Source organism: Furipterus horrens, unplaced genomic scaffold (genome assembly GCF_987537825.1).
Source record: "Furipterus horrens unplaced genomic scaffold, mFurHor1.1.pri manual_scaffold_1, whole genome shotgun sequence".
Taxonomy (NCBI): Eukaryota; Metazoa; Chordata; class Mammalia; order Chiroptera; family Furipteridae; genus Furipterus; species Furipterus horrens.
In genome coordinates, this window is record NW_028327171.1 from 154,236,303 (window position 1) to 154,263,958 (window position 27,656).

Below are 27,656 nucleotides of genomic sequence, written 5' to 3' on the forward strand. Positions count from 1 at the left end.
AAAGTTCTTGCCAACATAGAACTTTAGTTCATTGCCATGGGAGCTGAGAGAAAAAACAGAATGAAGTTCCTTTAAAGTCTTCTAGATTTTTCCATCCCCAAAGTATACAGTAAGAAGCAGCAGAGAAGCAGTGAATTTATGGATTTCTTAAAAGAGACTCTCTGTTTTCTGAAAACATTAGGCCTTATTTTGTAATTGTAGTTGGACGGACCTCCAACAGCTGCTTCATTGGATTTTACAGGCAGCCTAGGGTTTAGTGTAATGAAGCTCTGGGAAACAGATTTTGTTTAATTGTCAGAGCTTCTGTGTGAATTTCAATGGGCAGAGTTCAGATGAAGAGGCATTCTGAGGTCGTGACTTTGTATGTTTTTCTTACTTGTGAACGCAGAATGAAAACAAGTTGGTGAGGGGTAGGATGGGGTGAGAAAATAAAATGTTTGGGAACTGAAAGTTCTCACATGTACTGGACACATTTCTGAGACAATGTGTGGAGTTATTATGGAAACCAGTGGAGGACTTGGATTTACATCCAGCTGTCCCAAGTAAGACCGTGTATGGAACTAATGCTGGGACCAAGGCCAGAGTGAGGGAAAGGCACACTGGTCAACAGTTAACAAGCTAACCAACCTGGTCAGAGAGATAGGATGCCACCCCTTCAAAGGGGCCTATCTTCTTAGGGAAGTGTTGCTTCAAGAGCTGGGCTGTAGTATAAAAGGCCATGTCAAGGAGGATATTTTTTTGAATTGGTAAGGAAGTTTAGAATGCTAAGAGTAAAGTTCCATTAGTGATTTTAGAAGAAAACATAGGTTTTAAGAGAGAGTATTATTCTTACTTGGAGCTGAACTATTACAATTGCCCTATAATTTAATAGCAACTCATTATATATTTCTTTCCTGACATCAACTTAAGAGTGACTATCCACACAGTACAAAGTATGGCTTCAATTTTACCTGCTTCCAATAAATCCATGGGATCTGACAAGAATAAATACGTTGGGTAAGTAATTTTGATTATTTTACTTATTTTGATCAGATGGATGTTCTTTGGATTTAATATTAAATGTTCAGAAGAGAGACCTCTACAGTTACTTAAATTCTTAAGTTTAGAAATGATACAGTTGGAGCACAGCTCAGAATACAAGATAAAGTAAATACAATGCAAATTATCTTCAGTGACATTTTCATTCCTTGTTTCTTGGGAGAATTTGACTCATCTAAGAAAGTGGGACAATATGCCAATTTTGTCTCAATTATTTTAAATGTGATGCAAGCCTGTGATGCAAGCCCAGGTTGGTGTGGCTCAGTAGATTGAGGGATGTCTGCAAACCGAAAGGTCACCAGTTCGATTCCCAGTTAGGGTACATGTCTGGGTTGTAGGCCAGATCGCTGTTTGGGATCATATAAGAGGCAACTGATCGATGTATCTTTCACATCGAGTTTCTCTTCCTCTCTTTCTCCCTCCCTTACCCCTCTCTCTAAGAATAAGTAAATAAACACTTTAAAAAGAAACGTGAAGCAAAAACAAAACAAAACATGCAAAAGATGAACTAACCTGCAGAAGTGAACCACTTCAAAGTTCAGCCTGGAGTTAGGCCTTTAATTCCAGGACCATGGGCTGAAATGTCTGAGAAGTAATTAAAGGGGCCTCCCAGTGCCTAAGGGAGATTTAACTGTGTGGCGGCATATTATGAAGTGATTTCATATGCTTTGTGATAGACTTTACATAGAATTCACTTCTAAAATACCATGTATGTTATTCATCTCAGGGGTGGACATAAATCTGCCAAAGCTGTCTGCAAATTTAGCTCCAATTCTTGCCCCAGGTTCACAGAACATAATAGAGCATTAATCTTCAGGGGGCTTAAGGAATTTTGTGCATTCCCTGATTTGCCGAGTTGTATCAGATGCCTTGGTTAGAGTCTCCTGCATGTCAATGTTTCAGAAAATGTTCCATTTACCCATCCCAAACAGAGCAATCTCCTGCCACGTTCATTTGTTCAGGGAAGCAAAGGAAAGAGAAAAGGAAAAATTGTGAAGATGAAGGCAATGGTAACATGGAAAGACTTCTTGGTCAACACTTTTCTTTGGTTATCAGTATTTAATACTGACCGTGCTGTTTCATGGTTTGCTAAAAGACTGTATTCCCAATGCCATCTTTTGGCCCACATTTTAGAAAAAGGGAAGAAAATGCAAAACAAGGCTGAGGGAAAAACAATGCATGCAGTCTATTTAGTAAAAACTCTATTTTGCAAAGATTGGAGTATTGTAATTGCCATATTCATACTGGATTGAATTTAGCATAATACCGTAAAGTAGTCTTTCCTTTAGTAAACGATAGACTGATCATCTTACAAGTGCTTTTGATGAGGTCAAAGGGATTCAAATCTACCGACATGCCTCCTCTCCCATTTTTTGATCAAAGGATCATTAGCTATTGAAACATATTATCAAGGAAAACTAAAGAATATCTCCTAATGAATTAACAGGAGTATTATAATTAATACAAGAGAATATGGTTAATGGTTTGAGAATTTCTTTTTGAAGATAGTAAAGTTGGAGTACATCAGTGATTTAAAAAATACCAACGCCCAGCTCTCCTTGACACTCTGAATCAGAATTTCCATCAGGAAGCTCAAGTACCAGTACTTTTTAAAGCACCCTAGGAGATTCTGACATGGAGTTAGGGTTTAGAATCACTGGAGTATATGAATGACACTCTTTTCTAGAGCAAGTGTTTATAGATTCAGTTGGAAATCCAAAGAAAAATCTCCAGAGCGGGAAAGCAGTTTTGGCAGAGTCAAACAAAGTGTAAGAGAAGTTGGAAGAGAAAGTGGATGGCAGTGTTTCTTAAACTTTGATGTGCACAGAAATCACATAAGAGTTGCTTAAAAGGCAGATTTTGATTCAGTAGGTCTAGGGTGGGGTCTGAGATTTTGCATTTTTAACAAGCTGCCATGGCAACGCTGCTGGTTTATTGACCACACGTTTTCTAACAAGAGATTACTGGTAAATATCCTCTTTCCCCTTACCAGGAGAAGAAAGGAGGGATCCTTTTGCTTTGGGGCTTTGAGGCTTGTTCTGAGGTAGTAGAGGTACTAACAGCATGGAATGCTTTATTTTTGAAACCAGCTCTGATCTACCAACTAATTAAATATTTGTTACCCTAAATGTTTTTGAGGAGAAAATTAATAGTATTCTGTTCCACTTCCTGAACAGTTAAATTTAATTCAACAAATATAATTTGTTAAGACTTGGGAATTTAAAAAAAAGAAATATGAGACAGCTTGCATAAGGAAATTCACAATTTTTTCTGAGGAGATAGAAAATGAACACATAAAATCCCATCTCTTAGCCTAGGTATGAAATAAATGCTTTAGGAGCACAGTGGGGGGTAGGAATTCATATGGACTGGGGAGGGAAGATGCTTGGAAAAGCCTTCCTGGAGGAGGTGATATTTGGATTTGACTTTGAACAGTGAGTAGTATTCTAATCTGTGAACAATGGAGGGAAAGGGGAAGGATGTTTCAGGAACAAAGGCTTCTCAACTTTGATTGACCATCGGATCATCTGGGAAGATTGGAAAAATACTTTCAGAGAGTAAATTCATTGGGACCTGGGCACCAGTGTTTTTAAATTATTTTTTAATGATTGGAGATCACTGGAAATATAGAAAAATGCAAAAATTTTATTAAGATGTTTAGAGGTATTTACTGGGAAATGGAAGAAATATAGACCAAAGAAATCAGATAGTTCTTGGCAAACATGGCTTGATCCACTGTGGAATGGGGTAGATAATTTATCACTAATAATTAAAGTAGTATATAATCACTACTGTAATAACCAAAGACAGTCAGTTCACTGTCTTGTCTTATTTTACTGAGAGAGAGGAAGGATAGTAGCTCAGCCAGGCTCATATATTCCTTAGGGAAATCTTGCAAAGCCGGTATTATTTTCACTATACCCATATTACACATGAGGAAACTTTCAACAAGCAAAGATAAAATAACTTACCCAAAGTTGCACAATTACTATATATATATATATATATGGTTGAACTGGTGGTGGAATCCAGGCAATCCAACTACAGATTCCAGTAGCTTATGTTACACAGCCTCCCATGCAAAGAAAGAAAATGACCATGAGGACCAGACAGAGCTGACAGAGCAGACTGTTCTGTAATCTACTGGTTGTAAAATCTTGTTCAAGTTTTTCAAATTCTGAAAGCCTTGGCTCCTTCATTTTTAAATTGGAGTAGTTAGTATTGCTTACCTAATAGAGAAGTTATGAGATTAAATGATGCAATGTATTTATTAAACATCATTTCTATGACAGTACATCTATGTGCACAGAAAATATTAGCCATTGTTATTATTATTGGTGGTGTTGTTTTATTATAATATCATAATAATATTTGCTTCTCAACAAATAATTTAATCTGAACTGAAGGTTTGTGTTGAATATTTGGGCTAATGGTTATCATTGGTGTAGACTGATATCTTTTCTCTTTCATGTACTTTCTCTCTAAATTTCTTTACATCTTTTTTATATTATTTTTCCCAGAAAAAGAGTTGTTCGTGTTAAAAATCCTTACCTGGATTCTATGGATGAAGACATTCTCTATCACTTGGATTTAGGAACAAAAACACACAACCTACCAGCAATGTTTGGGGATGTAAAGGTAAAAAAAGTATTTCTAACTTGAGGACAAGCAATCATGTTTCCTCTGCTGATATATCTTCTTATTTTCCCAACACAAACTTTACCCACTCAGCAAAATGTCAGAGGTCCCACTAGGAACTAAAGTCATGCTCATTCTCTGAAACAATTTAGGATTGTGTATATCTTGGACAATCACTTCCACTCCAACAAGACATAAAGGTTCCCAAACAAAATCTAATACATACACGATTATTTGGCTGCTCTGGTTCTTAGAGATAAATACAATTTTATTGACAATACTGGTGGGTGCTGAGAATTCGTTATGATTCAGTTCACTGTTTAACATCTATAAATGTATTTTTATAAATATGTTATAACAGTACAACTATATATCTGTACCTATATCTATATTTATATCTATCATCTGTCCTTCTATTTCTGTAATTGGCCTAACAAAGCTAGTAAGTGAAAAAGCTGGGATTAAACCTTAGGGTTTCTCTGTTGAAAAAAGTAATGGCTCTTCTCTATTTGAAAAAAACAAAACAAAACGGCATTACATTTTGGTACTCTGTTAGTTTCTGGGAAATCACTGGGATGGAAATCTTTGTTTTAGAGATGAAAATAGTGGGACTCACGCACACACGTATATATACACATGCAGAGTTGCCTCGCCTTTGTTACAGTCCCAGAAACCAGGCCTTTACCTCTCCACCTACTAAATTTTCATCAGCTCTTATTCTCACACCCTGCCATAACTACTATCCAACCTTATAAACTCACTGTCTACCTGGTGGGAAACCCTTCAGTAGATTCTCTTCTCAATAAAAAGGCATTCTCTAGTTTAGAACCTGTTTTGTCCTACCAGAGAGCAACTCCATTGGTTGGGCAGTTTGGATGGATAGTAGGCAAAAGTGTATGTGTATAGATTGGGAAGCAGTTAATGTAGTTCCAAATAATCAGCACTGGTTGTTTAACCTATACCAGCATTCTTCTAGAGGTGGCAGGTAAAGTCTGACTTATATTTACAGATGTTTTCTCAGAAACTTGCCTTTTTTCAACCATATTCCTATCTTTGAATGAGAACATGCTAGGTTCAATTTCTTGATTCCCTTAAATCCCAGGGCAGCAATCCTAGCTAAGAAGAGAGGGCATAATCCACTAGCACCTGAAAGCTCAGCCTTGTCTTCACAGATAATCATGGTTATTAATAGCATTATTTTCCAAGGAAAGGAGGATTCTGTGTGTGCAAAATTTAAACCCTAAAGATTTTGACAGTTACTCCTATTTTCTTACTTACCATATTTTTAAAGTTTTTGCTAGCCAGTATTGCAAAATATCAGTGGCTTAGCACAGCATAAGTTTATTTCTTATTTACATTGAGTACAAGGTGGGTGTTCCCAGTTGATAGGTGATTCAGGGACCCAGGTTCCTTCCATCTTGGTGCTCTGTCACCTTTGAGAAGTGGCTTGCAAAGTTTTCCTGAGTGTCAACACCCATCCAGCAGAGAGGAGAAGACAATCTGTAGGATCACCAATTGGAAATTTCTATGGACTGGGATGGGAAGCGGAACCCATCACTTCTGCTCACACTCTAGCGGCTCGACCTTAGGCATATGGCCTTATCTAATTGGAGAAGAGGCAGGGAAGTTCAGTTTAGTTGTGTGCCCAGGAAGAGGGAGAGACAGCTTTGGTGAACAGCTAATCAGACTTGAGCATACTGACTGGAATGAATCAAGCAATTAAAAAATATAGGGGAGGAGCATTAGAAGTTATTGACTCAAACTCAACATTCAAAAAAGTCTTTTATAAAATTACTAACATACCCTCCAATCTCTCCCTAGAAATTTTAAGTAACATGAAAAAGCATTACCTTATAACACTCTGTAATATGCATTTTAAAAGTGTTTATACTTCTTTGTAAACATACAACATACATAAACTGCAGTAGGACCAGGTTAATACTACATGGCAAAGGTAAGTCTTCAAAGACACTATGCATATTTGAAAAGGAGTTGATTCTGGCAGTATATAGCAAAGTCCTTAATACATCTTTTTTGTAATGCTTCATACGCTTTCCCAATGCACTTTTATGTTCTTTGATAAAACCAGACAAATGATAATTTTGTCTGGGACATAAATCACAGTGTCATTTAAGATCAGTGTTGGTTGGTGGTCCTGAGCCATATTTTGTCTCATTAAAGCAACCAGACTTAAAACTGTATCTAGAGATGATATTTAGTAAGTTTGATTTAAGAGTAAGGCTTCAAAAATGAAAATGCTTCTGTCTATAACTATCATCTTTATGATACCAGAAACATTCAGAAATTCCTGTTGATTACAGCAATATCTAGAGTTCAAAGAATTCAAACTGTAAGCTATTCTAACATCTGTTTTTGTTTTATGGTCAATCTGATTAGTTGTAATTTACATTCACTGGCACCACACAATGAGATTACTTTCAAACTACTGTAGTTTGTAAAAAATAACCAACCCTTTTTGTACTTAGGTCTTGAGCTAAGTCTTAATTGTCCATAACAATAGAGGGAAAATTTCATAAGGACTCAATAATAATTTTAAAACTTACTTTAGACCATGGTCTTACTCTCTCTCTGCTACCCAGCCTGTATGGCTAACTTCCATTGTAGTTCTACCAAATTTAAGCCCCATCAAGAAAACTCATCAGAAGCTGCAGAAAAGACAATAATGAAGGTAGAAGAGAAGCAGCGGGGCTGGATAAAAGGATAATTATATCCTATAATTGAAAATGAGTGTGACACAGGAATTATTGCCAAATGGAAACATAATGCATCATGGAATCAGACCACAAAACAGTCATAGTAAATCATTTGTGAATGGGGGTGCCTACTCCACAACCTCAGTTAGTTAGGTATTTCCTAGACAGTAATTCTCTCTCCCTGTTTGGGATCTCACTAACAATCCTTCTGATCCCCTGCCTAATGCTGCCCACATCAATCAGGCACCACCAACTGCCTTTTTCTTACTGGATTTGAACAAGCTTCATTTCTACTGAATTCTGAGATCCAGAAACAACACACAAGCTCAAAAGCAGTGCCAGGAAATTACTACATGAGATGACAAGTAGTGTCACAGTTATTATGTGTTGAATGCTCAGGAGGTGCCTGGCTTTGTGCAATGTCCTCTGCCACAGTCAAGCCTGTTTTATCCTCACAAAACCACCCTAAAGTTTGTACTGTGTTTTTCTACTTTGGAGATGATGATCTGAGGCACATAAAGATTATATGTGTAATCTCAGCAAGTTACTGAATAGTGATGGGGTTGGGGTGCAAAGCCAGATTTATCTCAAAGGGCAGGCCCTTAACTACTGTGTTGCCTTACCTCTGAGAGAGCTTCCTCAGACTGTGCCCCTCGCCATTTAACTTCAGTTCCCTAATGCTTTGTGCCCCATGCCTTTCTGTGGGCTGTGCTTCCTCAGGCCTCTGATACCTGCTGCTGCTCATCCTCCCCACTGCTGACCCTGGTGCTCACCAGGCTGGCTTCGCATCCATGCTGCTGATCCTCTGACACCCACCTCCCCCATCACTGGGGCTGGTGTACCGTAACAGGCTCTTGCAGAGAAACTCCCAGACAATTTTATGACCATACTTAATTAGATTTGACACCCTTGATTGCAATACCTATTGTAATTTCAGAGATGTTAAAATGTGAATAAAACCAAAACAAAACCCAATTATTTGAGTTGATGAGATACCACAGTGAGACTTCTAGTCCACAATAAGGCATGGTCCATGAGAATTTCTTCTGAATGAGAAGTTGGGAAAGTTTTGGTGTGATTATTTTTTTTAAGTTTTAAGTTAAAGTAGCACATTTTACAGTAACAACTTATGATTGGGGATGTGGAATAACAAAACATATCTAAACCTCATAGTTCTCCTTTTGTTCTCATGTTACTTACGTTCCCTGTGCTCAGTATTTACATACTAAGCATATAGCCTGCTAATGCCCAACACTAGGCTGCTGATAACAGCTAAGAGCTGGTTGATGTTCACTGTAAACTAAAACACCAGCAAACACCAGATGGAACAAAGCAACACTTACTTTGGTTTTGTGATGATTATTTTCTTACTAATTAAGCACATTGAACTTTGTGTTTGGTTGCCTTATTTACAGGTTAATGATGCAAATTAGTTGACTCATGAACATAACCCATAACATCAACACATACTCTTAATTAATGAAAAATAAAATAAAAACATTAATGTTGAAAACTTACCCTTGCTTTTTACCCCAGTCATTAAGGCAAGAAATAATTTATTTTTGTTAATAGTTTGTCTGCGTTGGTGGGAGCCCCAACAGAATGAAAGCATTTGCACTGTTTATGCATAAGGAGCTCAGATTGGAGGAAAGTGAAGAAGACATAAAGGACATCTGTGCTGGGACAGACAGATACAGTATGTACAAAACAGGCCCTGTGCTCTCCGTCAGTGTAAGTATTCCACGACTGTGCTTCTAGTAGTCATCGCCAGCTCACAGAAAAAGAGGGAACTTCTGAAGACAGGAGTTCTTTTCCCCTCCTACTTTGCCTTTTCACACAATTAAATTAAGTTTCCAGGTGTGACATTCATGGTAGGAAAAAGTCCCAGAGGCAGAACATAGCATTCAGTGTCACTTTAGTTTATTAATTACCACTTAGCTACTCAACTCAGGAGAAGAAACCCTCAAAGCACACTTCCTCTCTTTGGTTTGTAACTGATTAAGCCACCAATCATTTTCTCTCCTTCACCCCTTTTCCAGCTTTGGAAATATTGAACTTTAAGTATACAGGGGCCAATTTTCAGGACTGCCAAAGGCTGCCATTTAACACTATAATAAGCTCACTGGAAAGCTGGTAATGCATTTCCACAGAGCCCCTGTGAACTGCCCTCCTGTATTTAGAATATGTTAGCAGCTATGGACATACACTGTACCCTAAAACAAAATGAATGTGGAATAATTGGCAATTTTAGGGAACATACAGGCCAGTTCCCCTTGGACTCAGAGTTGCATACACAGAGGAAAGTGCATATGTGTGTGCACCACGTATCCCCGTACTCTCTGTCAGTGTAAGTATTCTAGGTTTGTCTCCACCACAGGGCTGCGTTCTGAGGCAATAGCTCTAGCTTGTCACAGCAGTCCTCACAAAGGGCAGAGCCAGGCTTATTCGGAATGAGGAAGAGTCCTCTGCAGAGGTGTGACAATTCTAAGGAGCTAAATTATATGTGACTCCTGCACCAAGGAAGAGCCACCAGTAGTTGATTACTCTAAGTACCTGATGAGGGAAGGATGCATGATCATGGCTGGAAGCCTGGAGCACAGAAGGGAAAACTATGCGATGTCAATGGGGCAGCTAAGTAGATCCCCTGTCTGGGTCAAGAATGCCTAAAACATGCTTTGGGATCAAATGGGAGAATCCATTCATTTGTTCATTTCACGACTATAGAATATCTACATTAGAAGGAAACTGAATATTGTTTGAGCTAAGCAAATTTTGCCTTACTAACTTTTGTTGGATATTAAGACTACAATTGTCATTTTTCCTTGCACAATAAATGGGTAAGAGCAAAAAAGTAAGGCTTATAAAAATATGAAATTATCATAAACAAGCAGCAAAACTTAGCAGTAAGATACAAAAACAATAGTAAATGGATCTTGCTCTCCTGTCAGGGAAAAGGAGCTGAAATATGTATCATGCCCAGAGGTCAGCCAATTAGAAATGGGCCTCACTAGGCAAACAGTGGATTTCCAGTTTGGGCCTCTTATTTGAAAATTCTTTCTCTCCAGTTGTTAAGGCGTGTGTGTGTATGTGTGTGTGAGAGAGAGACAGAGAGACTTTAGCAGAAACACACAAACCCATTTATCATTTTATAATCATGTCATATAATACAAGATAATCATAAGCTTAACAAATATCTGATTTAGAAGTAACCTAATACATCAAATAATGGTGCATTCTCTTAATTTACAGTTGTGCAAATAAGATTTAGAGAGTTTACTCATTAGTGGCAGAGTCAGTGCCAAAGCCTAACTTGTTAATCTTGGACATACATACAAATTAATTCAGGTTTGATTCCTGTCTCCAGGAGATTTATAATGCATTTGGAAGTTAGAACATATTCAGTGGAAACCCAAAATGGGAACCCTAGAGGATCAAACATTTTATAGTTTAATATTCTTGATGGTGAGAGGGAGGGAACCCAGGTGAGAACACCATGGTCCTGGCTGCAGTGGTTTTCCAGATGTGCTAATGAGAGAATTAGTGGTAGACATCACCTAATTACCAAGATGCCCCTGGTGATTTTTCTGCACACAAACTTTGTGCCCAAGAGTAGAAATGAAGAACACATTTGACTCTCTGATGTTATTATGTTAGGAATGAAATAGCCAATGATTCTGCACTCAGCTCCAGCTGCTACAGATTCCAGCATGGAGGATATTTCTGGAGGGCTCTTAAGACATGCAACCACCAGGAGCTGCTAAATCCTCTAACTTTTGTTAACTACTCTTCTGGTGACATTGATTCTACCGTTCCAAATGCTGAGGAAAACCAGGATTATGGTCATCACCTATGCTCATCTTCACATTCACTCTCCGCTCTAAACTGTTAGGTGTGGATGTAACCCATGTCTCTACTCTCTTATATTTCAGAGCTCACACAGAATTAGCAGCAAATGAATAAGGCCACATCACAGCAATAATGTGGATTTACTATTTCATTTAGTATGGTGGAAAGGGACTGATTTACATGGCAGACAAATTTAGTTCCTCAAAATCAAGTCAATCTTGAAAAAAAGCTCTATTTCAAAGGCTTACTGTCAAGAGCTCAGGGGGGAGGTGAAAAACAGCTCTGCCCTGACGTTCCAGTGTCCCGTGCCATCGCCTGCTTCTGTGCTTGATGGTGAGGGCTGAGCTCAGTTCAACTGGCAGGGAGGTGCCTCACTCTGATCCTCACAGATGGACACATCTATCAGCATGTCACGTAGGTGTCAGTTAGAGCTGACTTACGGTTTCTTCAGCTTTGGCAAAGTCATAATGATTATGTACATGTATCTGAGGGCTGTTAACTTGCAATGAAGAAAAAACTATGTCCTGTGCATGTGTCGGTTTGTGAGATGTGTAATGACTTTCACTTTTCTCTCCACAGCATGGCATGGGGATCCCCTCCATATCTATCATGCTTCATGAACTCATCAAACTATTGCACCACGCCCAGTGCTGCGATGTTATCATCATCAGAATTGGTACATCGGGGGGAATAGGTGAGGTGCTTGATTTCTACTCTCAAATCCCAGTCACTGTTCCACACAAAGTAGCTGCCAATATACACCAACATACTCAGAGCCCAGCAGAAAACTAGATGGGCTAAAAAGTGTCAGGAGGCCAGGCTCAAGGACATTTAAAGAAATTCAAATGTAAAGAAATTAAAATATATATTTTCTTTTTGTCTTCCTTTTTTATCTCCATGAAGACCAGGAGTGAGAGATCCTACTCCCTCTTGCCCAGATAAACTTAGCAGTTCTTAAGGGAAGAAGTAAAAGAATTGCTAGGAAATATGTTTTGAGGATAAGAGTAAGTTTTGAGGGTTACAGTAAATTTTGAGGTGTAAGAGTTTATGTGACAAAAATAAGTGCTTTCAATCATTAATAATTGTCTGTCAGCTAAATGAACAGATCTCATAGCTTTTAGGAAAACATTGTTTTAAGCTCATATTGATGACTATATCCCTTTTCCTCATCAATAGAGCAGAACAGACCAAGCTGGACCTTTAGGGAAAAGCGAGCTGATGCCTCCGAAGGTTTTTCTTGAGCTTCCCTTCTTTCTGCCTCCTGGCTGGTCAGGCAGCTGCTCGGGGGCCTTGTTTATGTTTCCATATTGAGCTGAGATCAAGTTATAAGGAAGCCTTAATTTTCAACCTTTTCTTCAAGAGCAGATCTTGTGTGGCAGTAATTTTACTCTTGTCACCAAATGCAAATACAGACAGAGCATTGTAACTGAAAAATTTGGTTGACAGAGTGACAGGACTGAATGGGAACTATAACAAGGCCTGATATTTTTGTCTTAGAACTATATATTCTTGGAGCAATAACAGACCTTCAGAAATCCTCAAACTAAAAAACTAGAGAAGTAAATTGTCCAGGATCACAGAGCTATATGATTCATCAGAAACAGACATGTTTGAAAAGATTAGACCCTTTCCAAAGCTGTGGTACAGGAATAAAGTCCACCCAAGGCTCTCAAAGATGAGGTTAAAAGAAAAAAAGGACATCTGTGATGTCCATCTGGAAAGGGGAGAATGTTAGCAATCATTGTTAGATTTGGCATCCTTCTGGATACCCTTCTGTTAACCTGGGAAAGACTTTAACGCATCTAAATATTGGGAAGGCATCATTTTGATGCCCACATTTTCAACTTCCTTCTCAATCATTTTCCTATTCTTAAGACATTATGGATAATTCAAGGAGCCACTTGTTTGACTTATTTAAAAAGTATCTGACCCACCAGAGTTCTATCATCAGAGCCCACCTTGGGTACCTAGGTGGATCTCCTAAATTAACCCCATGTTGATAAATATTGGCATTTATAAAAACCCAGAAGGACATGACTATGCACTGTAATGGGGCTGATAGTGAATATTTAAGGCTTTGCAGGCATATGGTTTCTATTGCAACCTCTCAGCTCCATCATTATAGTATGGAAGCAACCATAGGATGTAATGAGTGAATGTGGCTGTGATCCAATAAAACTTTACTTACAAAGACAGTCTAAATTTGGCCCATGGGTTAGTTTGCAGATGTCTGCCTTATGGCATCTCTATGGAAGCATTCATTCATTCAACAAACTTTTATTGAGTATCTATAATGTAATAAGAATAATGCTAGACATGGGGAGACAACAGCAAAAAATGCTCTTGCCTTTATAGAGCTTATGTTTAATCAAGGCAATAGGCAAACACATGAGTAATTATAAAAAGTGAGATGAATGTTGGAACAGTGTAGGGCACTATCACTGAGCCCTTATTTTGGATCTAAACAGAAATCAGAATGGGTCAAACCCTAGGTCAAAAGCAGGGCCTGGGGAAATGTAATGTAACCTGTGTTGTCCTTCTATTTTTTTCTTCCTTCAGATGTAGACTTAAGCCTACACCTGAAGAATGAGTTGGTGTTAGGCTGATGAAAAGGTGTGGGGTGGGACAAAAGAGCATCCCAGGCAGGGAGAATAACAGTTGGCAGAAGATGGTTTCTCAAGTCCCTGTGACTTGACTTACTAAGTCTCATGAGCAAGCCAGACTCTGTAGCATTGGAAGGTCAGCCAAGTGGCCTAATTTACACGGGGTTGGAGAGGGGAGGAAGAATGGATGTGATAAGAATCAGAAGGAAGGCAGGATAGAGATGCAAAGAAATTATAGTAATCAAAGAGTCGCAGAGAAGATTAGCTATCAAGTAGTCATATCATTTTGTGAAAGCTACTTGCTGGCAGATTCATTTAATTTATTCCTGACCTAATTTATTCAAATTTGAGCCTGAAGGCTGATACTAATTTGCATGTCCAAGAGTCATGTTTGTCTTGAAATCTTAGCCCCATCACATCGTAAATGTGAATCTGGAAAGACAGCAAATGTAAATGCCTGTTCTGAATGTTATTATTTAATTGCATTTGGAAAAAATAATTTAAAGAATGAAAAGAAGGAGAATCATTAGCAACTAACATTAATTAATGTTTGGCAGAATAGATTACATACTATGTGTCAAAAGTAACCACTTATTTATTCCCACATTACAGGGATCGCACCAGGGTCTGTTGTTATAACAGATACAGCTGTAGACTCCTTCTTTAAGCCAAGATTTGAACAGGTAATCTTGGACAACATTGTCACCCGAAATACTGAACTTGACAAGGAACTGGCTGAGGAACTATTCAACTGCAGCAAAGAAATTCCTAACTTCCCAACACTCATTGGGCATACAATGTGTACCTATGATTTTTATGAAGGTGAGAAAAATTTATAAATTGTGAAAGCAACTCTTTGTTATTAAAACCCATAATTGATTAAAAACTTCACTTTAGAAAATTAATCATTGAGGATTAAAAAGAAATAGAAACAGCATTTTTAACTGCATAAAGCATAGGAACATAAAGACATAATAAGCAGCAGAGAAACACTTACAGTGAGTATATGTTGAGAGTGGGTTCAATCCTCCAAGAACAATTGAACACTAACATGCAGTTAATGATGTTAGCAAAATCTCATCTCTGTTTATGTCTTTAATTTCAACTGATGACTCTGGGAGAAGGTGAATAGGCTGATTCTATGTTTCTGCCATTTTGAGGTACAATCACCTATTCCTCAAAAGGGACCTGGTACTCAGGAAAGAGAGGCACCCAGAAAATGGGGAGAAATATTTTGGGGAGGAATTCCAAAGGGATGGATGACATCAGAGTGGTCTTTTTTCTCTCAGCAATTATTGATGTGTTCTCAAATCAAGTTGAAGGACAAACTGAAGGCGACTGTTAAGTACATTTTGCTACAAAGGGTGAGCGGCCAGGAGAAAAAAGTGTCAAGGGCAGATCCTGCTCATTCCAGAAGAAAATTTCTAAACACAGTTGGTACCATTCCTTGGAGGGCATTCTAGAAATATTGTAGTGTGGTTGTGTTGCAGTATGTTAATCAAACTACATATTATTTCATTTTATGTTATTTGCTTCTCTTTGGATCAAACTTAGGCTATCGTATTTAAAAAACTTTTGTGAATCTTTATTGCAGACTTTATTATTACTTTTTTTATTAATTGTGCTATTACGGTTGTCCCAGTTTTTCTTCCTTTGCCCCCCTCCACCAGGACTCCCCCAAATCCCTTAGGCAATCCTCACCCCATTGTCCCTGTCCATGGGTCATGCATATATATTATTTAACTATTCCACTTCCTGTACAGTACTTTATATCCCCATGCTATTCTGTAACTACCAATTTGTACTTTTAATCCCTTCACCTTTTTATCCCAATCCTCCTATGCCCCTCCCATCTGGCAGCCATCAAAATGTTTTCTATATCTATGATTCTGTTTCTGTTCTGCTTGTTTATTTCATTTTTTAGATTCATTTGTTGATAGATATGTATTTGTTGTCATTTTATTGTTCATAATTTTAATTTCCTTTCTCTTCTTCTTAAAGAGGACCTGTTAGTATTTCTTTTTTTTTTTTTTTTGGCCTGGAAAGCTCTTTATCTGTTGTTTGATTCTAAATGGTAGCTTTGGTAGGTAGAGTAATCTTGGTTATAGGTCCTTGCTTTCCATCACTTTGAATATTTCTTGCCAATCCCTTCTAGCCTGCAAAGTTTCTTTTGAGAAATTGGCTGACAGCCTTATGGGGGTTTCCTTGTAGGTAACTAACTGCTTTTCTCTTGCTGCTTTTAAGATTCTCTTTAGCATTTTAATTATGATGTGTTTTGGGCCACCCTTTTTGGGTTCATCTTGTTTGGGACTCTCTGTACTTCCTGGACTTGTATGTCTACCTCATTCACCAAGTTAGGGAAGTTTTCTTTCATCATTTTTTCAAATAGGTTTCCAATTTCTTGTTCTCTCTCTTCTTCTGGCACCCCTGTGGTGTAGATATTGTATGCTTGAAGTTGTCTGAGGCAGTCTGCCTCCAAGGCCCCAGTTCAATGGAAACTCCCTGTCCAGCAGTGGTTTCAGGGTCACGGATGAGAGAACAAAATTACCAGGACACTATCTTTTGTCTGGGAGGAGGAAAGATGGCAAATCTCTCTAGAGAAGAGCATTGAATGTTTCTTCTTAGTTCCTTTTATTGAGGAGGGGATTCGGAAGATACAAGGTCAAGACTCATGAATCATCAATTAGCTTTAGATGCTTGGGTTGCAGTTCTCGAAACCACAGAGAATGGTCCCCTACAGTTGTCCCAGAGGCTCCTTACACTATCCTCACTTTTTTGGATTCTTTTTTCTTCTTGCTGTTCTGATTGGTTGCTTTTTGCTTCCTTATAGTCATCAATGATTTGATGATTTTTCTAATTCCATTTTCCCTGGGCACGGTGCTGGTTGCTGTGGCCACTCAGTGGTTTCTTTCCCCAAAGCAGGGGCACTCAGCACCACGCACACTCCTCTCTACATGAGACTCTGGAGTCAGCCACAGCCCTGTTCCTGGTCCAATGATGGGAAGACTCAGAGGGTGGGGTTTATCCTGTCTCGGGTACAGGCCTGAGAGTTCTAGGCAGCTACAGAGCACTCTAGCATTCAGCAAGCCTCTTAGTGATGCCACTGCCACTTGGGAGGATATCAAGTTGCTAAATATTCTCCATTCTCTTTCAGGCCAGGGTCGACTAGATGGAGCATTGTGCAGCTTTTCCAGAGAAAAAAAGGTAGATTACTTGAAGAGAGCACATAAAGCTGGTGTCAGGAATATTGAGATGGAATCTACTGTGTTTGCGGCCATGTGTAGACTTTGTGGTCTAAAAGGTAAGTCCTTTATGAATGCCTAGGGTGAAAGTCTCTTCTTTCACAAAGTTACTTTCACGCTACAGGAGAAGAAAAAGAAATCCAGCTATATATTACCTTGGGTTGAAGGCATGTCTTACAATTATTTATAATATGGATTTCCTCACAGTTTCTTGGGAGTGGGCAGGACATTATTCTAATTATGTAAATGAGGAAAACAAGCCTCAAGGGTCAAAAGCAGGATGGAAGCTGTTGGTAGCTGATTTCAGCCTGCAAATGGCTCATTTTCAGGCCATTGTTGCAGCCTTGTCCCTGAGCAGACCCTCTGGGCTGCCAACATTCTCACTAAAGGTTGCATCTGTACCTCTCTAACTCTGTAGTTCTTTACAGTATTTCTGTCTAAATTTCTTTGTGGTGAAGATGCCCCTGTTTTGAAAGCTGAATTCCTGGTACTCTGCCCCCACCCCCCAGAAGGTCAATCACCAAGAACACAGACAAAAGCCCCATCAATGCATATGATGTCACCATGTTCCCACCTTTCATCGCTTCCTAACATCCTTTTCCCATAGCAGTGAAGCTTGGAAAAGCTCTGTGTGTGCTAGAAAACCTTGCATAGGGAAAGGGTCGAGAGAGCCTTCACATGCATCTGTTTTAACAGAGAGGAAGGTGGGGAGGAGATACCAATGGTGGGCAACACGGTAGCCTCCCAGGCTTGTTACCCACCCCCTCCATCCCACTCCCACTTTTAGTAATGGCCTGACAGACTCTGTCTCTCCAGGCAGCCTTCTCTAATGGCCTTTCTGTCCCTTTAATACTACCAGATGACTGCACCCAATCTGATTTCAAACCAAGGTGATGATGGCTAATGGTTTATTTAAACAAAGGTCTTCTAGAGACCCATTCTCCTAACTCAGTGGAGTCACTCACTGAGTTTGGACCAATGCAGAAATAGATCTTTCTGTGTCCACCTGAGACAAGGAGATATTGGGTCCACATGAATTACGGCTTCTTATCTGTGTGATTAATAAGGGATCTCACCATAAATCCCACTTTGTCAGAGAGGCCTTGAATGACTACCTGAACTAAACCTAACTCACATTCATTTTACTTACTCACTCACTCATTCATTCTACTTCATTTCTCTGCCTATAAACTATATTTTTAGTTTCTTTATATATTAACTTACATATTACTTTACCTATATTAATGCTTGAAGGTACAAGTATGTATTTAATATCTATCTCCATTACAATATGAGCACCATGAGAACAGGGATTTTGTTTGTCATTTTCTTGCTATATCCCCCACACTTAGAATAACACCTGCCACATGGGCATTCAGTGCAGACTTGTATTTGCTAAATGAATAAGAAACAAAATGCAAAGAGTGGTTGCTCAACCCTTATTTACCATGTAAAATGGCTGTAGCAAATTCAACTGGCTCCTTCATTCCATAGTCTCATTAGTGGCTTGGAATGTCCAGAGGATTTTGGAGTGCTTTTTAACTGTCCAAATAGGAAGAGACAAAGCATTAAATTTAAACCTTCCTTTTTCTGCAAGGTTCATACAATATTTCTGCTTTATCTGTAGCCCCAGAGTCTCTTGATATTTCATAGGTGGACAGACTGTTTCAAATGGGGCCACAGATACCTATAAGTCACTGTTGTGATCCTGATCTCAATATCCTTAACAAGACTAGTGGGAATCTGATGTTGCTTTAACAAAGATTTGGGAAGGGAAATAGTGGCATTCACAAAATTATTCTATATAGAAAGGCTGAACCTTCAGAATACTGTAAACCCACTGTATAAAGCTGCATAAATGCATTCATCTATGATTTTATCATGTATACACCTGTCCCTCTCTTAGAGCAACACTACTTTAATTGAACCCCTAACATTCTGATTAAAGGTGACAACCCTTTTGCACTGTGAACTTGGGATAAGTATGTTCAATTTGTATCCATTTTTATAAGACAATGCTGCCTTTTGACACACACCTGCTTGCATGGCAATATATAAAATTTAATATTTATCTAAGATTAGGTGCTGCTTAAACCTTCTTTGTCTTTGATGTTTGCAGTATGCACAGTGGTTTTTCTTTAGGGTAAAGGAAGAATTCAGAGTTATTTCTTTTGACAGATACTGGTAACTTGGGGGATATATATTTAGTCTTCGTAATATTACTTTATTACAGTTCAATGAAAGGGAGCAGAATCTTGACTTTAATTCCATTTTCTATTCTTCTGCTGGTCCCAGCAATGAAGAATAGTGGGCTTTGGGAACTGCATGGTGATCACTGATAAAGTAGAAAAGATATTACAACAAGGATTAAAGATGATATTTTGTGTGGAGCTGCAGCATTCCTTAACTCTAAAGTGGAAAAAGTTAGGGTTTTGAAATGTTGTTACATGAGGCTGCAAGGCAACCAATTGCAGCTCTCTCCACCCTCACAAGAGAAAAAAATACATGGCTTAGAGGTTTTCACAGTTAAATAGTAGCTGAGCTGGGATCTGAACCCAGGTCTATCTGATTTGAAGCCCCTTTGCATCATGCTCTGCTGCCTCTTCCCAGCAGCCTCCCATAGATATACGAGGTTCATAGTCTCCGTTCAGAACAACCACCACCACACCCCAAAAAAGCAGATTCACTGCCCTCTTTCTCATAATTTTGTATGTCAGGGATAGAGCCTAGGACACTGCATTATTATCAAGTTCCAGTTCTGATGGAGGTGGCCAGTGGAACACATTTTGAGAGGCACCAAGCTAGAACAAACTGTTTCTATGCTGCTTAGCTTTGATCTGCCCTTTTGCATGTGAATTTTCTCCACTTGGTTGCTGAATCACAGCAAACGGCCCATGATTGATGTCTCAGGGGAGACAGAGGCAGTGCAGAGGCTCTGGGTTGTTGAGAGTCCCATCCTCTATACACCAGCCACACAGGGGGTAAAGGTGAGGTCTGCTTAATAAACTCAAACCTTGAGGGGTGAAGGAGGCCATGATAAGGGCCAGGAGAAGTGGAAGAGGAGCTGTCATAAGAGCCAGGTTGGGAACTCCCAAGCTCCCCTTTGCTGCATTGCTGTTTTCTGAGACCCAGCCCTATCTGGGTCCTGTTGTCCACAGGGGAATTTCTGCCTGGCCTTGCTGTCTTTGCCTACAGTTCATGGGAAAGCTTTCCTGGAAGTCCCTTCTGAATCAGAAAGTTGGGGCTAAAGCAGACAGAGGTCCATGGATTCCTAAGGATTCATGGGTGGGCTTCAGGGGCCCTGAACCCCCAAAATTATACACAAATATTTTGTGTGTATATGCATATGTGTATTTGTATTTTTGTGAAAAGAGATTTCAATTACAACTTTCATCAGTTTCTCAAGGGGACCATAAATGATCCCCAAAACCTGAGAATCACTGGGAGTTCCTGGTGCACTGAGGCCTTGAGCTCCATGTTCTTACCAGGGTGTGTTCCCAGCACGTTACAGCGTGACACCAGTTGCTGACAACCTCCTTGGTAACAGCTAGGTCACTAAATGTCCCTCCACAGGAGCCACCCTCCCCACCCAAACCGAGGATTATGGTAGCAAACTGTCAGGCTTAATTCTGACAAATTGTTTTGGGCAATTAGTTCCTTTTAATTGCTCATGGAAATAGTAATCATAGGTGACAAGATTATTATATGCTGCTTGTTCATGGGGCCTCTAGGGTCAAGAAAACACCCCTGAGATCTCTATAACCTGTTTTTTTTCCATCTTTGGCATTACCCTTGAAATCTGCAGACAAGATGTTTAGTCAAGTCAGCTCCCACTTTGCAAAAAGTCCAGAAAGCAGGTTTCCTTTCATCCTTTTTCCAAAGGAAGGATTAGAGAACAACTTTCAACATTTCCCTGCTACTGCCTGCTCATGGCAGGCTTCACCGTCTCACTGATCAGTAACTTGAAAAGCTGGGGACATTTCAAGCCCTTTGTTTGTTTACCTCGTCAGTCAAGTTGCTTGACAACCTAGTGAGTTTTGAATAAATAGGGTCCTAGGTGATGAAATAGTTAACTCAGCTTAAGTTGAATATTTTCATTCCTTTTCACATCACTGAACAGGAGGGTCAGTCAGAGCAGGTCTGCCTAATGGTTCACCATGTGCCAGCTCAGGTGACAGACAGGTGGACAGAAGGTCGAGAACTCTTCTTAACACTTTAGGCAGCTGGGAATTGGCTGGCTATTTACTAGCTGTGCATACTGGGCCATTTTTTTGACCTCCCTAAGTCCTCATTTCATCATCTGTCAAAAGGGGATAAAAATAATGGCTAGCTCATGGTACAGCTGTAAGAACTGAATGATATTATAAATATCTGGCAGATAGTAAGAAGTAAACCAAACAGAAAAGATAGCATCTATTATAAATACAATCCATTTCTCCTTCCCAAATCCAGATCTTATAAAGAAGTCTGAAATAGTGGAGAGGTCAAAGAAATATTACACTCCAGCCCAACTTTATCTCCATGCCCCTAAAGTGTGTTAATGTAACCACATCTAGTTCCATAAACCCTGAAATCCTTTTTTAAATGCTGCAGATGAAGATAGAGATTATTACACCATCAGTTCAAGTTGGTTGACACTGATTTCCATGTGAATAACCACATTCCTTGAAGTGAAAAATTTCATGTAAAACGGACAATAAAGATTTTGTAGGAGACCCAGTTCTCTCAGATTCTTCTTGATGAAACAAACCAAAGTCACGGCCAATCATGGTGACTTTTCATAAATGAAAGTTATTTTTTTTGTGGTTTTTAAGAAAAAGATGTTTATTCCTTACCTCTACTTTTGCGTTTATCATAGGACTTTATTCTCATTCTCTAGAAACTAAAATCTAATAATTTTGTTCCTTCATGGAGTTCTTACACTTAAGCATTTCATTTCAGTACTCACCTTTAACGATATTTCCTGAGGTCAGCATTCATATCTTTTATATTTACTTTACTCTTCAGCAAGGGATGCTGCAGGCACACTCAAACACTGCACCAAGGAGTGAAATGTCATCTCAGGAATAATGACTATCTCTCTGGTTGTATCCTCCAGTAAGAAGAGCCTCATCTAACTGGAAATAGGTTAGAAAGCTGGAGGTTTGTGTGTCTTGAATAGGAAATATCCCTCCTTGTTCTTTTCTTTTTTAAAGCCACAACTTTATTTATTTATTTATTTTTAGATTTTATTTATTTACTTTCAGAGAGAGGGGAAGGAAGGGAGAAAGTGAGGGAAACATCAATGTTCAAGAGATACATGAATTGGCTGCTTCTCCGACGCTCCCAAGTGAAGACCTGGCCCATAACCCAGGCATGCAGTTTGCATTTTGGTGCTCAATTCACTGAGCCACATCAGCCAGGGCGATCCCTCCTTGTTTTGTCTTTTTTTTTTTTTTTTTAACTTTAATATGCTTTATTGATTATGCTGTTACAGTTTTACAGTTGTCCCAATTTCTTTTCCCTTTGTTCCCCTCCACCCAGTGAGCCCCCTCTCTCCAGTTGTCTCCTTCCTTAGTCCATGCGCATTGGTTGTACATATAGTTCTTCTCAACATCTTCTTGTCTACTCCACTCCCTCCTACTATGCTTCTTAATTCCTGTACCATCTCCCTCCTTTCCTCACTTCCCCCTCCCTGCTGACCTCCCCCCAAATGTTCTCCATACCTATAGTTCTTTTCCCACTCTTGTTGCCTACTTAGTTTGCCTTTGTTTTGCCTTAGTTTGCTTCTGTTGTTGGTTGTTGTGATACAGTTTTCATTTTAATGTTCATAGTTTTGATCCTCTTTCTCCTAAACAAGTCCCTTTAATATTTCTTATAACAGTGGTTTGGATCTGATGAACTCCTTTAGTTTTACTTTGTTCTGGAAGCACTTTCTCTGCCCTTCTATTCTGAATGACAGCTTTGCTGGATAGAGTAATCGTGGTTGTAGGTTTTTGCTTTTCATTACTTTGAATATTTCTTGACAGTCCCATCTTGCCTGCAGAGTTTCTTTTGAGAAATCAGCTGATAGTCTTATTGTGGCCCCTTTCTATGCAATTCTCTTCTCTCTTGCTGCTTTTAGGATTCTCTCTTTATCCTTAATTTTTGACATTTTGATTATAATGTGTCTTGGTGTGGTTTTCCCTGGGTCCAGTTTGTTTGGCACTCTCTGTGCTTCCTGTACCTTTAAATCTATTTCCTTCCCCAAGTTAGGGAAGTTCTGCCTCATTATTTTTTCAAATAATCTTTCAATTTCTAGTTTTTGTTCTTCACCTTCTGGCAACCCTATGATTCAGATGTTGGCCCGCTTATAGCTGTCCCATAGGTTTCTGAGCCTCTCCTCATTTTCCTCACTTTTTGTTTCCTCTTTGTGCACTGGTTGACTGTTTGTTCCTTCCCTATGTTCCAATTTGTTGATTTGATCCCTGGTTTTCTTTCCCTCACCACTAATTTGTATATGTTTTTGTTCATTTCAGCAGGACTAGCCTTCATTCCTTCCCTGTCTTGTTTAAGATATGCTGTTAGGTCTGTAAGCATTTTTATAACCAAAGCTCTGAACTGTACCTCAGAAAGATTTCCTATCTGCTGAGCCGTTAGATTAGATATTTGCTGTCTGGTCAGCTGCATCACCAGGATCACTATCATGATCTGTGCCATCCTGACAGGTTTGTGTTTACCTTTGCTTCCTGGGCAGGGCTGTCACACCTCCTACACTATAGGGGGCAGAGCCCTGTGCACTCGTCACTACGGGGCAACCCTTCTCAACACACCGTGGTGGTTTGCGTGGGGGGCGGGGGTCCAAGATGGGTTCTTACAGTTTATTCTTCGCTCAGAGACCGGGAGCCTCCTCCTCTGTCCCCATGCCCTCTGGCCCTCACAGTCCGAGGCAATGGGGGTCTGCCTTCCCTGAGATTGGAATCGCAAGATGACAGGTCTGGTCTGCATCCGGTGGTCTCCCCAAGTACTTCTCACCTCCCCTTAAATACGGGTGTCTGTGCTTACCACCATCCCGCCACCATTGCCACTGCTGCTGCCACCAGCACAGCTTGACCTCTCCACCCCAGCTTCACCCCTCCTACCATCTGGGTGAGCACCACTTTTTTATAACTTCATACATTGGACTTCCATTTATTTTCTGGAACTTCTGGTTATTTCTGGTTTTGCATTAGCTGTATTTCTTCTTAGTTGCGGAAGGAGATGGAGTGTATCAGTCTAGGCCTCCATCTTGGTCAGAAGTCTCCTGTGTGTCTTTGCCTCTGTGTATTAGGTAGAGCTGTCACTCCTGTTATGTTGTAAGGGGCAGAGCCTTAGGGGTTCGTCAGTACAGGGCGACCTGTTTCACCACGTTGTGGCACTGAATGTAGGGGAGGGGTCTGAGAAGAAACAATGCCTCTTGCCCAGCACTTGACCCTTTTCCAGGCACTTCTCCCATTTCTGATGGGACTGGTGGCTCTCTAGCTGTTTCCCTGGCTGTTGTTTCCAGAGTGGATAGGTCTGCGGATGTTCTAGAACTGGGGGGCCCTTCAAACAAGTAGAGCCTGCTGAGAGACCAGCAGTTTCTGCCTCTGCCCCAACCCCCACTGGTTTGCACAGTCAAAAGCAATGAGGCTTGGTTTTCCCCCGTGTTGAGACCGTGAGCTGCACAGTCTGGTGGGGTGCTAGGAATGGTCCCCAGGAGTCCCTCCTGACTTTTTAAAAAACATGTAACTGTGCTTTCCGATGGCCTGCTGCCGCCGCTGCTGACACCACCACACCGCATCCTCTCTGCCCCAGCTCCGCCCCTCCTACCTGTCTAGATGAGTATTTCTTCTTTATATCTTTGTTTGCTGGACTCCCATGAAGTTTGATTTTCTGGAACTTCTGGTTGTCTCTAGTTTTGAGGTAGTTGTATTCCTTCTTAGTTGTGGAGGGAGGTGCAGCATGTCTGTCTACGCCTCCATCTTGGCCGCCTCTCCTTGTTCTTGACCTAACATAAAGCTTTCCCTCAATCTAGCCAATTATAGGGGAAAGGAGAAGGCAAAATGCTTAACATTATTTAGCTTATTTAGATGGAGTGTTTGGTGAGAATCCATAGGAATATGAGTTAATATATAGATGGCCAGAGGGTTGTATGGGTTGCATCTACATGAAAGGGAAAATAACACAGCATGCGCTAGGGACATTGAGACACTTGGCTAATATTTCTGTACAAAAGATAAACTCATTTTTTCATTAACAACATTGTTTGCTCTTCTAGCTGCTGTGGTCTGTGTGACCCTTCTAGACAGACTAGAATGTGACCAGATCAGCTTGCCACATGAGGTCCTGGTGGAGTATCAGCAACGACCTCAGGTCCTAATCTCCAACTTCATCAAACAACGGCTTGGACTTTGTGACCAGACATCATAACTGAGCAGCCCAAGTCTTTGCTGCGAGTTTATAGTTCAAGCTGCAGTGTTGATGCTCTATATTATCTGTGGCATTTTCATGTAGTTCTCATCCACATGCTAAAATCATAATAGAGTGGTTTTATAAAACTCCTTTCTCCTAAAAAAATGAATTTATCTTAAAAGAATTTCACACATACATTAAATTAAATTCAAATTTTATTTAAAAGTCTAATAACTAAACATTTAAGACTCCTGGATTATGACATTTGGAGTTTCATATGCAGCATTAATTAAACTCACATCAAAATAGATCAGCCATTTGTAAATATGATTACTAGTCACTGTTTCTGAAACCAATCCAGAAATCCATGTTAGAATGTTATCAGGCACTTCTAGGTGTTGGACAAGTGACAGAAATTGATCATGCACATTCAAAATATTTACAGAAAAAGTGTCAGTGTAATTTAGGTCTATGGGAAACGTGACCATACTTCTTCGTTCCCCCTGCACGATTTCAGCATACCGCAGAGTAGGATTAGAGGCTTAAGTTTGCCCTCGTTTGTGATTTTATCATGAAATATAATCACACATTTATTTTCAGGTGAAAACTCTCAGCAGTGCAAAGATTCTCATTTTCCTTCAGAAATTACAAATGATTAAATCAAGTTTCTTCTTTTAAGGAAATATATTTTGAAGAGGCCGTAATTTCAATTTATGTCAATATTTACCCAATAAGCTGAAGAATTAATAATAACTGAATTTAGACTTGAGTTCAAAATGTTAAAGTCATCCTTTTACATGAATTTGAAGCAGGTTTTGTCCACTCCCTGCCTGTACTCCTATTTAGGTAGACTCTCTGAAAGGCACAGTGTCACTTAGTGGGTGCATCGAGCTCTCTGAGCTGATGCCACACTGGGGTTCTTCTAAAGCTGACACATTTAGGAGCTGGGGAGCATGGGTGGGGGATTGGTGGAGGAAGCCTTACAGTTTTTTATAGTATGTCACATTGTATACATGTATTTGTATGGTTGTGACTAAAATAAAGTTTAATTTCAACCACGATAGAGGTTATTTGCATGTTTCAAATCAAGGACAATAAACAATCACCTGAGAAGTTTGGGAACATCTTTTGGCAATAGACATGCTTGGAGTACAATTTTTAACGTACCCCAATAATTGGCCAAAAATCAAAACTAAAAGTGAAGTATAATAATACTGCCATCAGTAGTGGGGTACTCACTTTGTCTCATACTTTTTTAGGCTAAGTATAAACAACTTCAGAATGCTCTCCATAAACTTTCTTTCCTTCTTTCATTGCATTTGTGCAAATATATCTTTTTATTTATTTATTTATTTTAATTAAATTTATTGGGGTGACATTGGTTAATAGGATCATATAGGTTTCAAGTTCTACTACCCAAAGTCAAGCCCTCTTCCATCACCAAATATTTGGCCTCCTTTACCCCCGACCCACCCCACATAAGCTTCAAACCCTGTAAGTTTGAACTTCTTTCTTGTCTGCTCCTAGAAAATCTTTGTTTTCTGTTTCATTGAGAGAAGAGGAGGTTATGGGAGAGATAGAAGAATGAAATAATTACAATTAACTGTCCTCTCAACTCCTGACTGGGAATGTGTGTGCGTGCCTGCGTGTACATCTGCATATGTTCGTGTGTGTGTGTTTTCCCCACTAGTATTTCCTCTCTCAGTAAATTGTATCAGTGGTACGAGCCAGAAACCTGGGAAACCTCTCCGATGTCTGTCTCTTTGTTTCCCACCTCAATCAATTGCCAAGATCTGTTAAATGATTCTTCTAAATACTTCTGCATTTGTCCACCTATGGAAAGCCTTCCTGGTCCTCAAATGAGATTCCTCCCAGCCTCTCTCATAGTCTCCCACAGTGCCCTCCACTGCCTCTTTAAAGTATTCATCACAGCTTGCAATTATGGTGTGATTTGGGTCATTTAACTAATGTGTAGTGCCTAGACTGTAAGGTTCATGAGGGTAAAGACTGTACCTGTTTTATTCACTGCTGTATCCCAAGCATCTAAAGCAGTGCCTGTCACATGAATCATACTCCATAAATATTCATTCAGTTAAGAATAAATCCTCTTCCTAGTATTTCCCTATAAACTCTCACTGACATGTCCCTAGTCTTTGCTTATTCAGTTCCTTATCAGCACAGCT

The 27,656-nt window shown here is 39.6% G+C and overlaps 1 protein-coding gene across 1 annotated transcript; it reads left to right on the forward strand.

Annotated features, from left to right (window-relative positions):
• The first annotated feature begins 795 nt into the window (after window positions 1-795).
• Window positions 796-26,534, forward strand: UPP2 (uridine phosphorylase 2). The gene is made up of 7 exons (XM_090267577.1): window positions 796-996; window positions 4,560-4,677; window positions 8,964-9,122; window positions 11,817-11,931; window positions 14,453-14,662; window positions 16,995-17,141; window positions 25,340-26,534. The coding sequence occupies exons 1-7, from the start codon at window positions 935-937 to the stop codon at window positions 25,489-25,491; spliced, it is 963 nt and encodes a 320-aa protein (XP_090123703.1). The 5' UTR covers window positions 796-934; the 3' UTR covers window positions 25,492-26,534.
• The last annotated feature ends 1,122 nt before the right edge of the window (window positions 26,535-27,656 follow it).

Coding starts and splice junctions, on each gene's coding strand:
- UPP2 (XM_090267577.1), top strand. CDS start 935: ATGGCTTCAATTTTACCTGCTTCCAATAAATCCATGGGATCTGACAAG. Junction 11,932..14,452: donor TGGTACATCGGGGGGAATAG/GTGAGGTGCTTG, acceptor CCCACATTACAG/GGATCGCACCAGGGTCTGTT. Junction 17,142..25,339: donor TAGACTTTGTGGTCTAAAAG/GTAAGTCCTTTA, acceptor TTGCTCTTCTAG/CTGCTGTGGTCTGTGTGACC.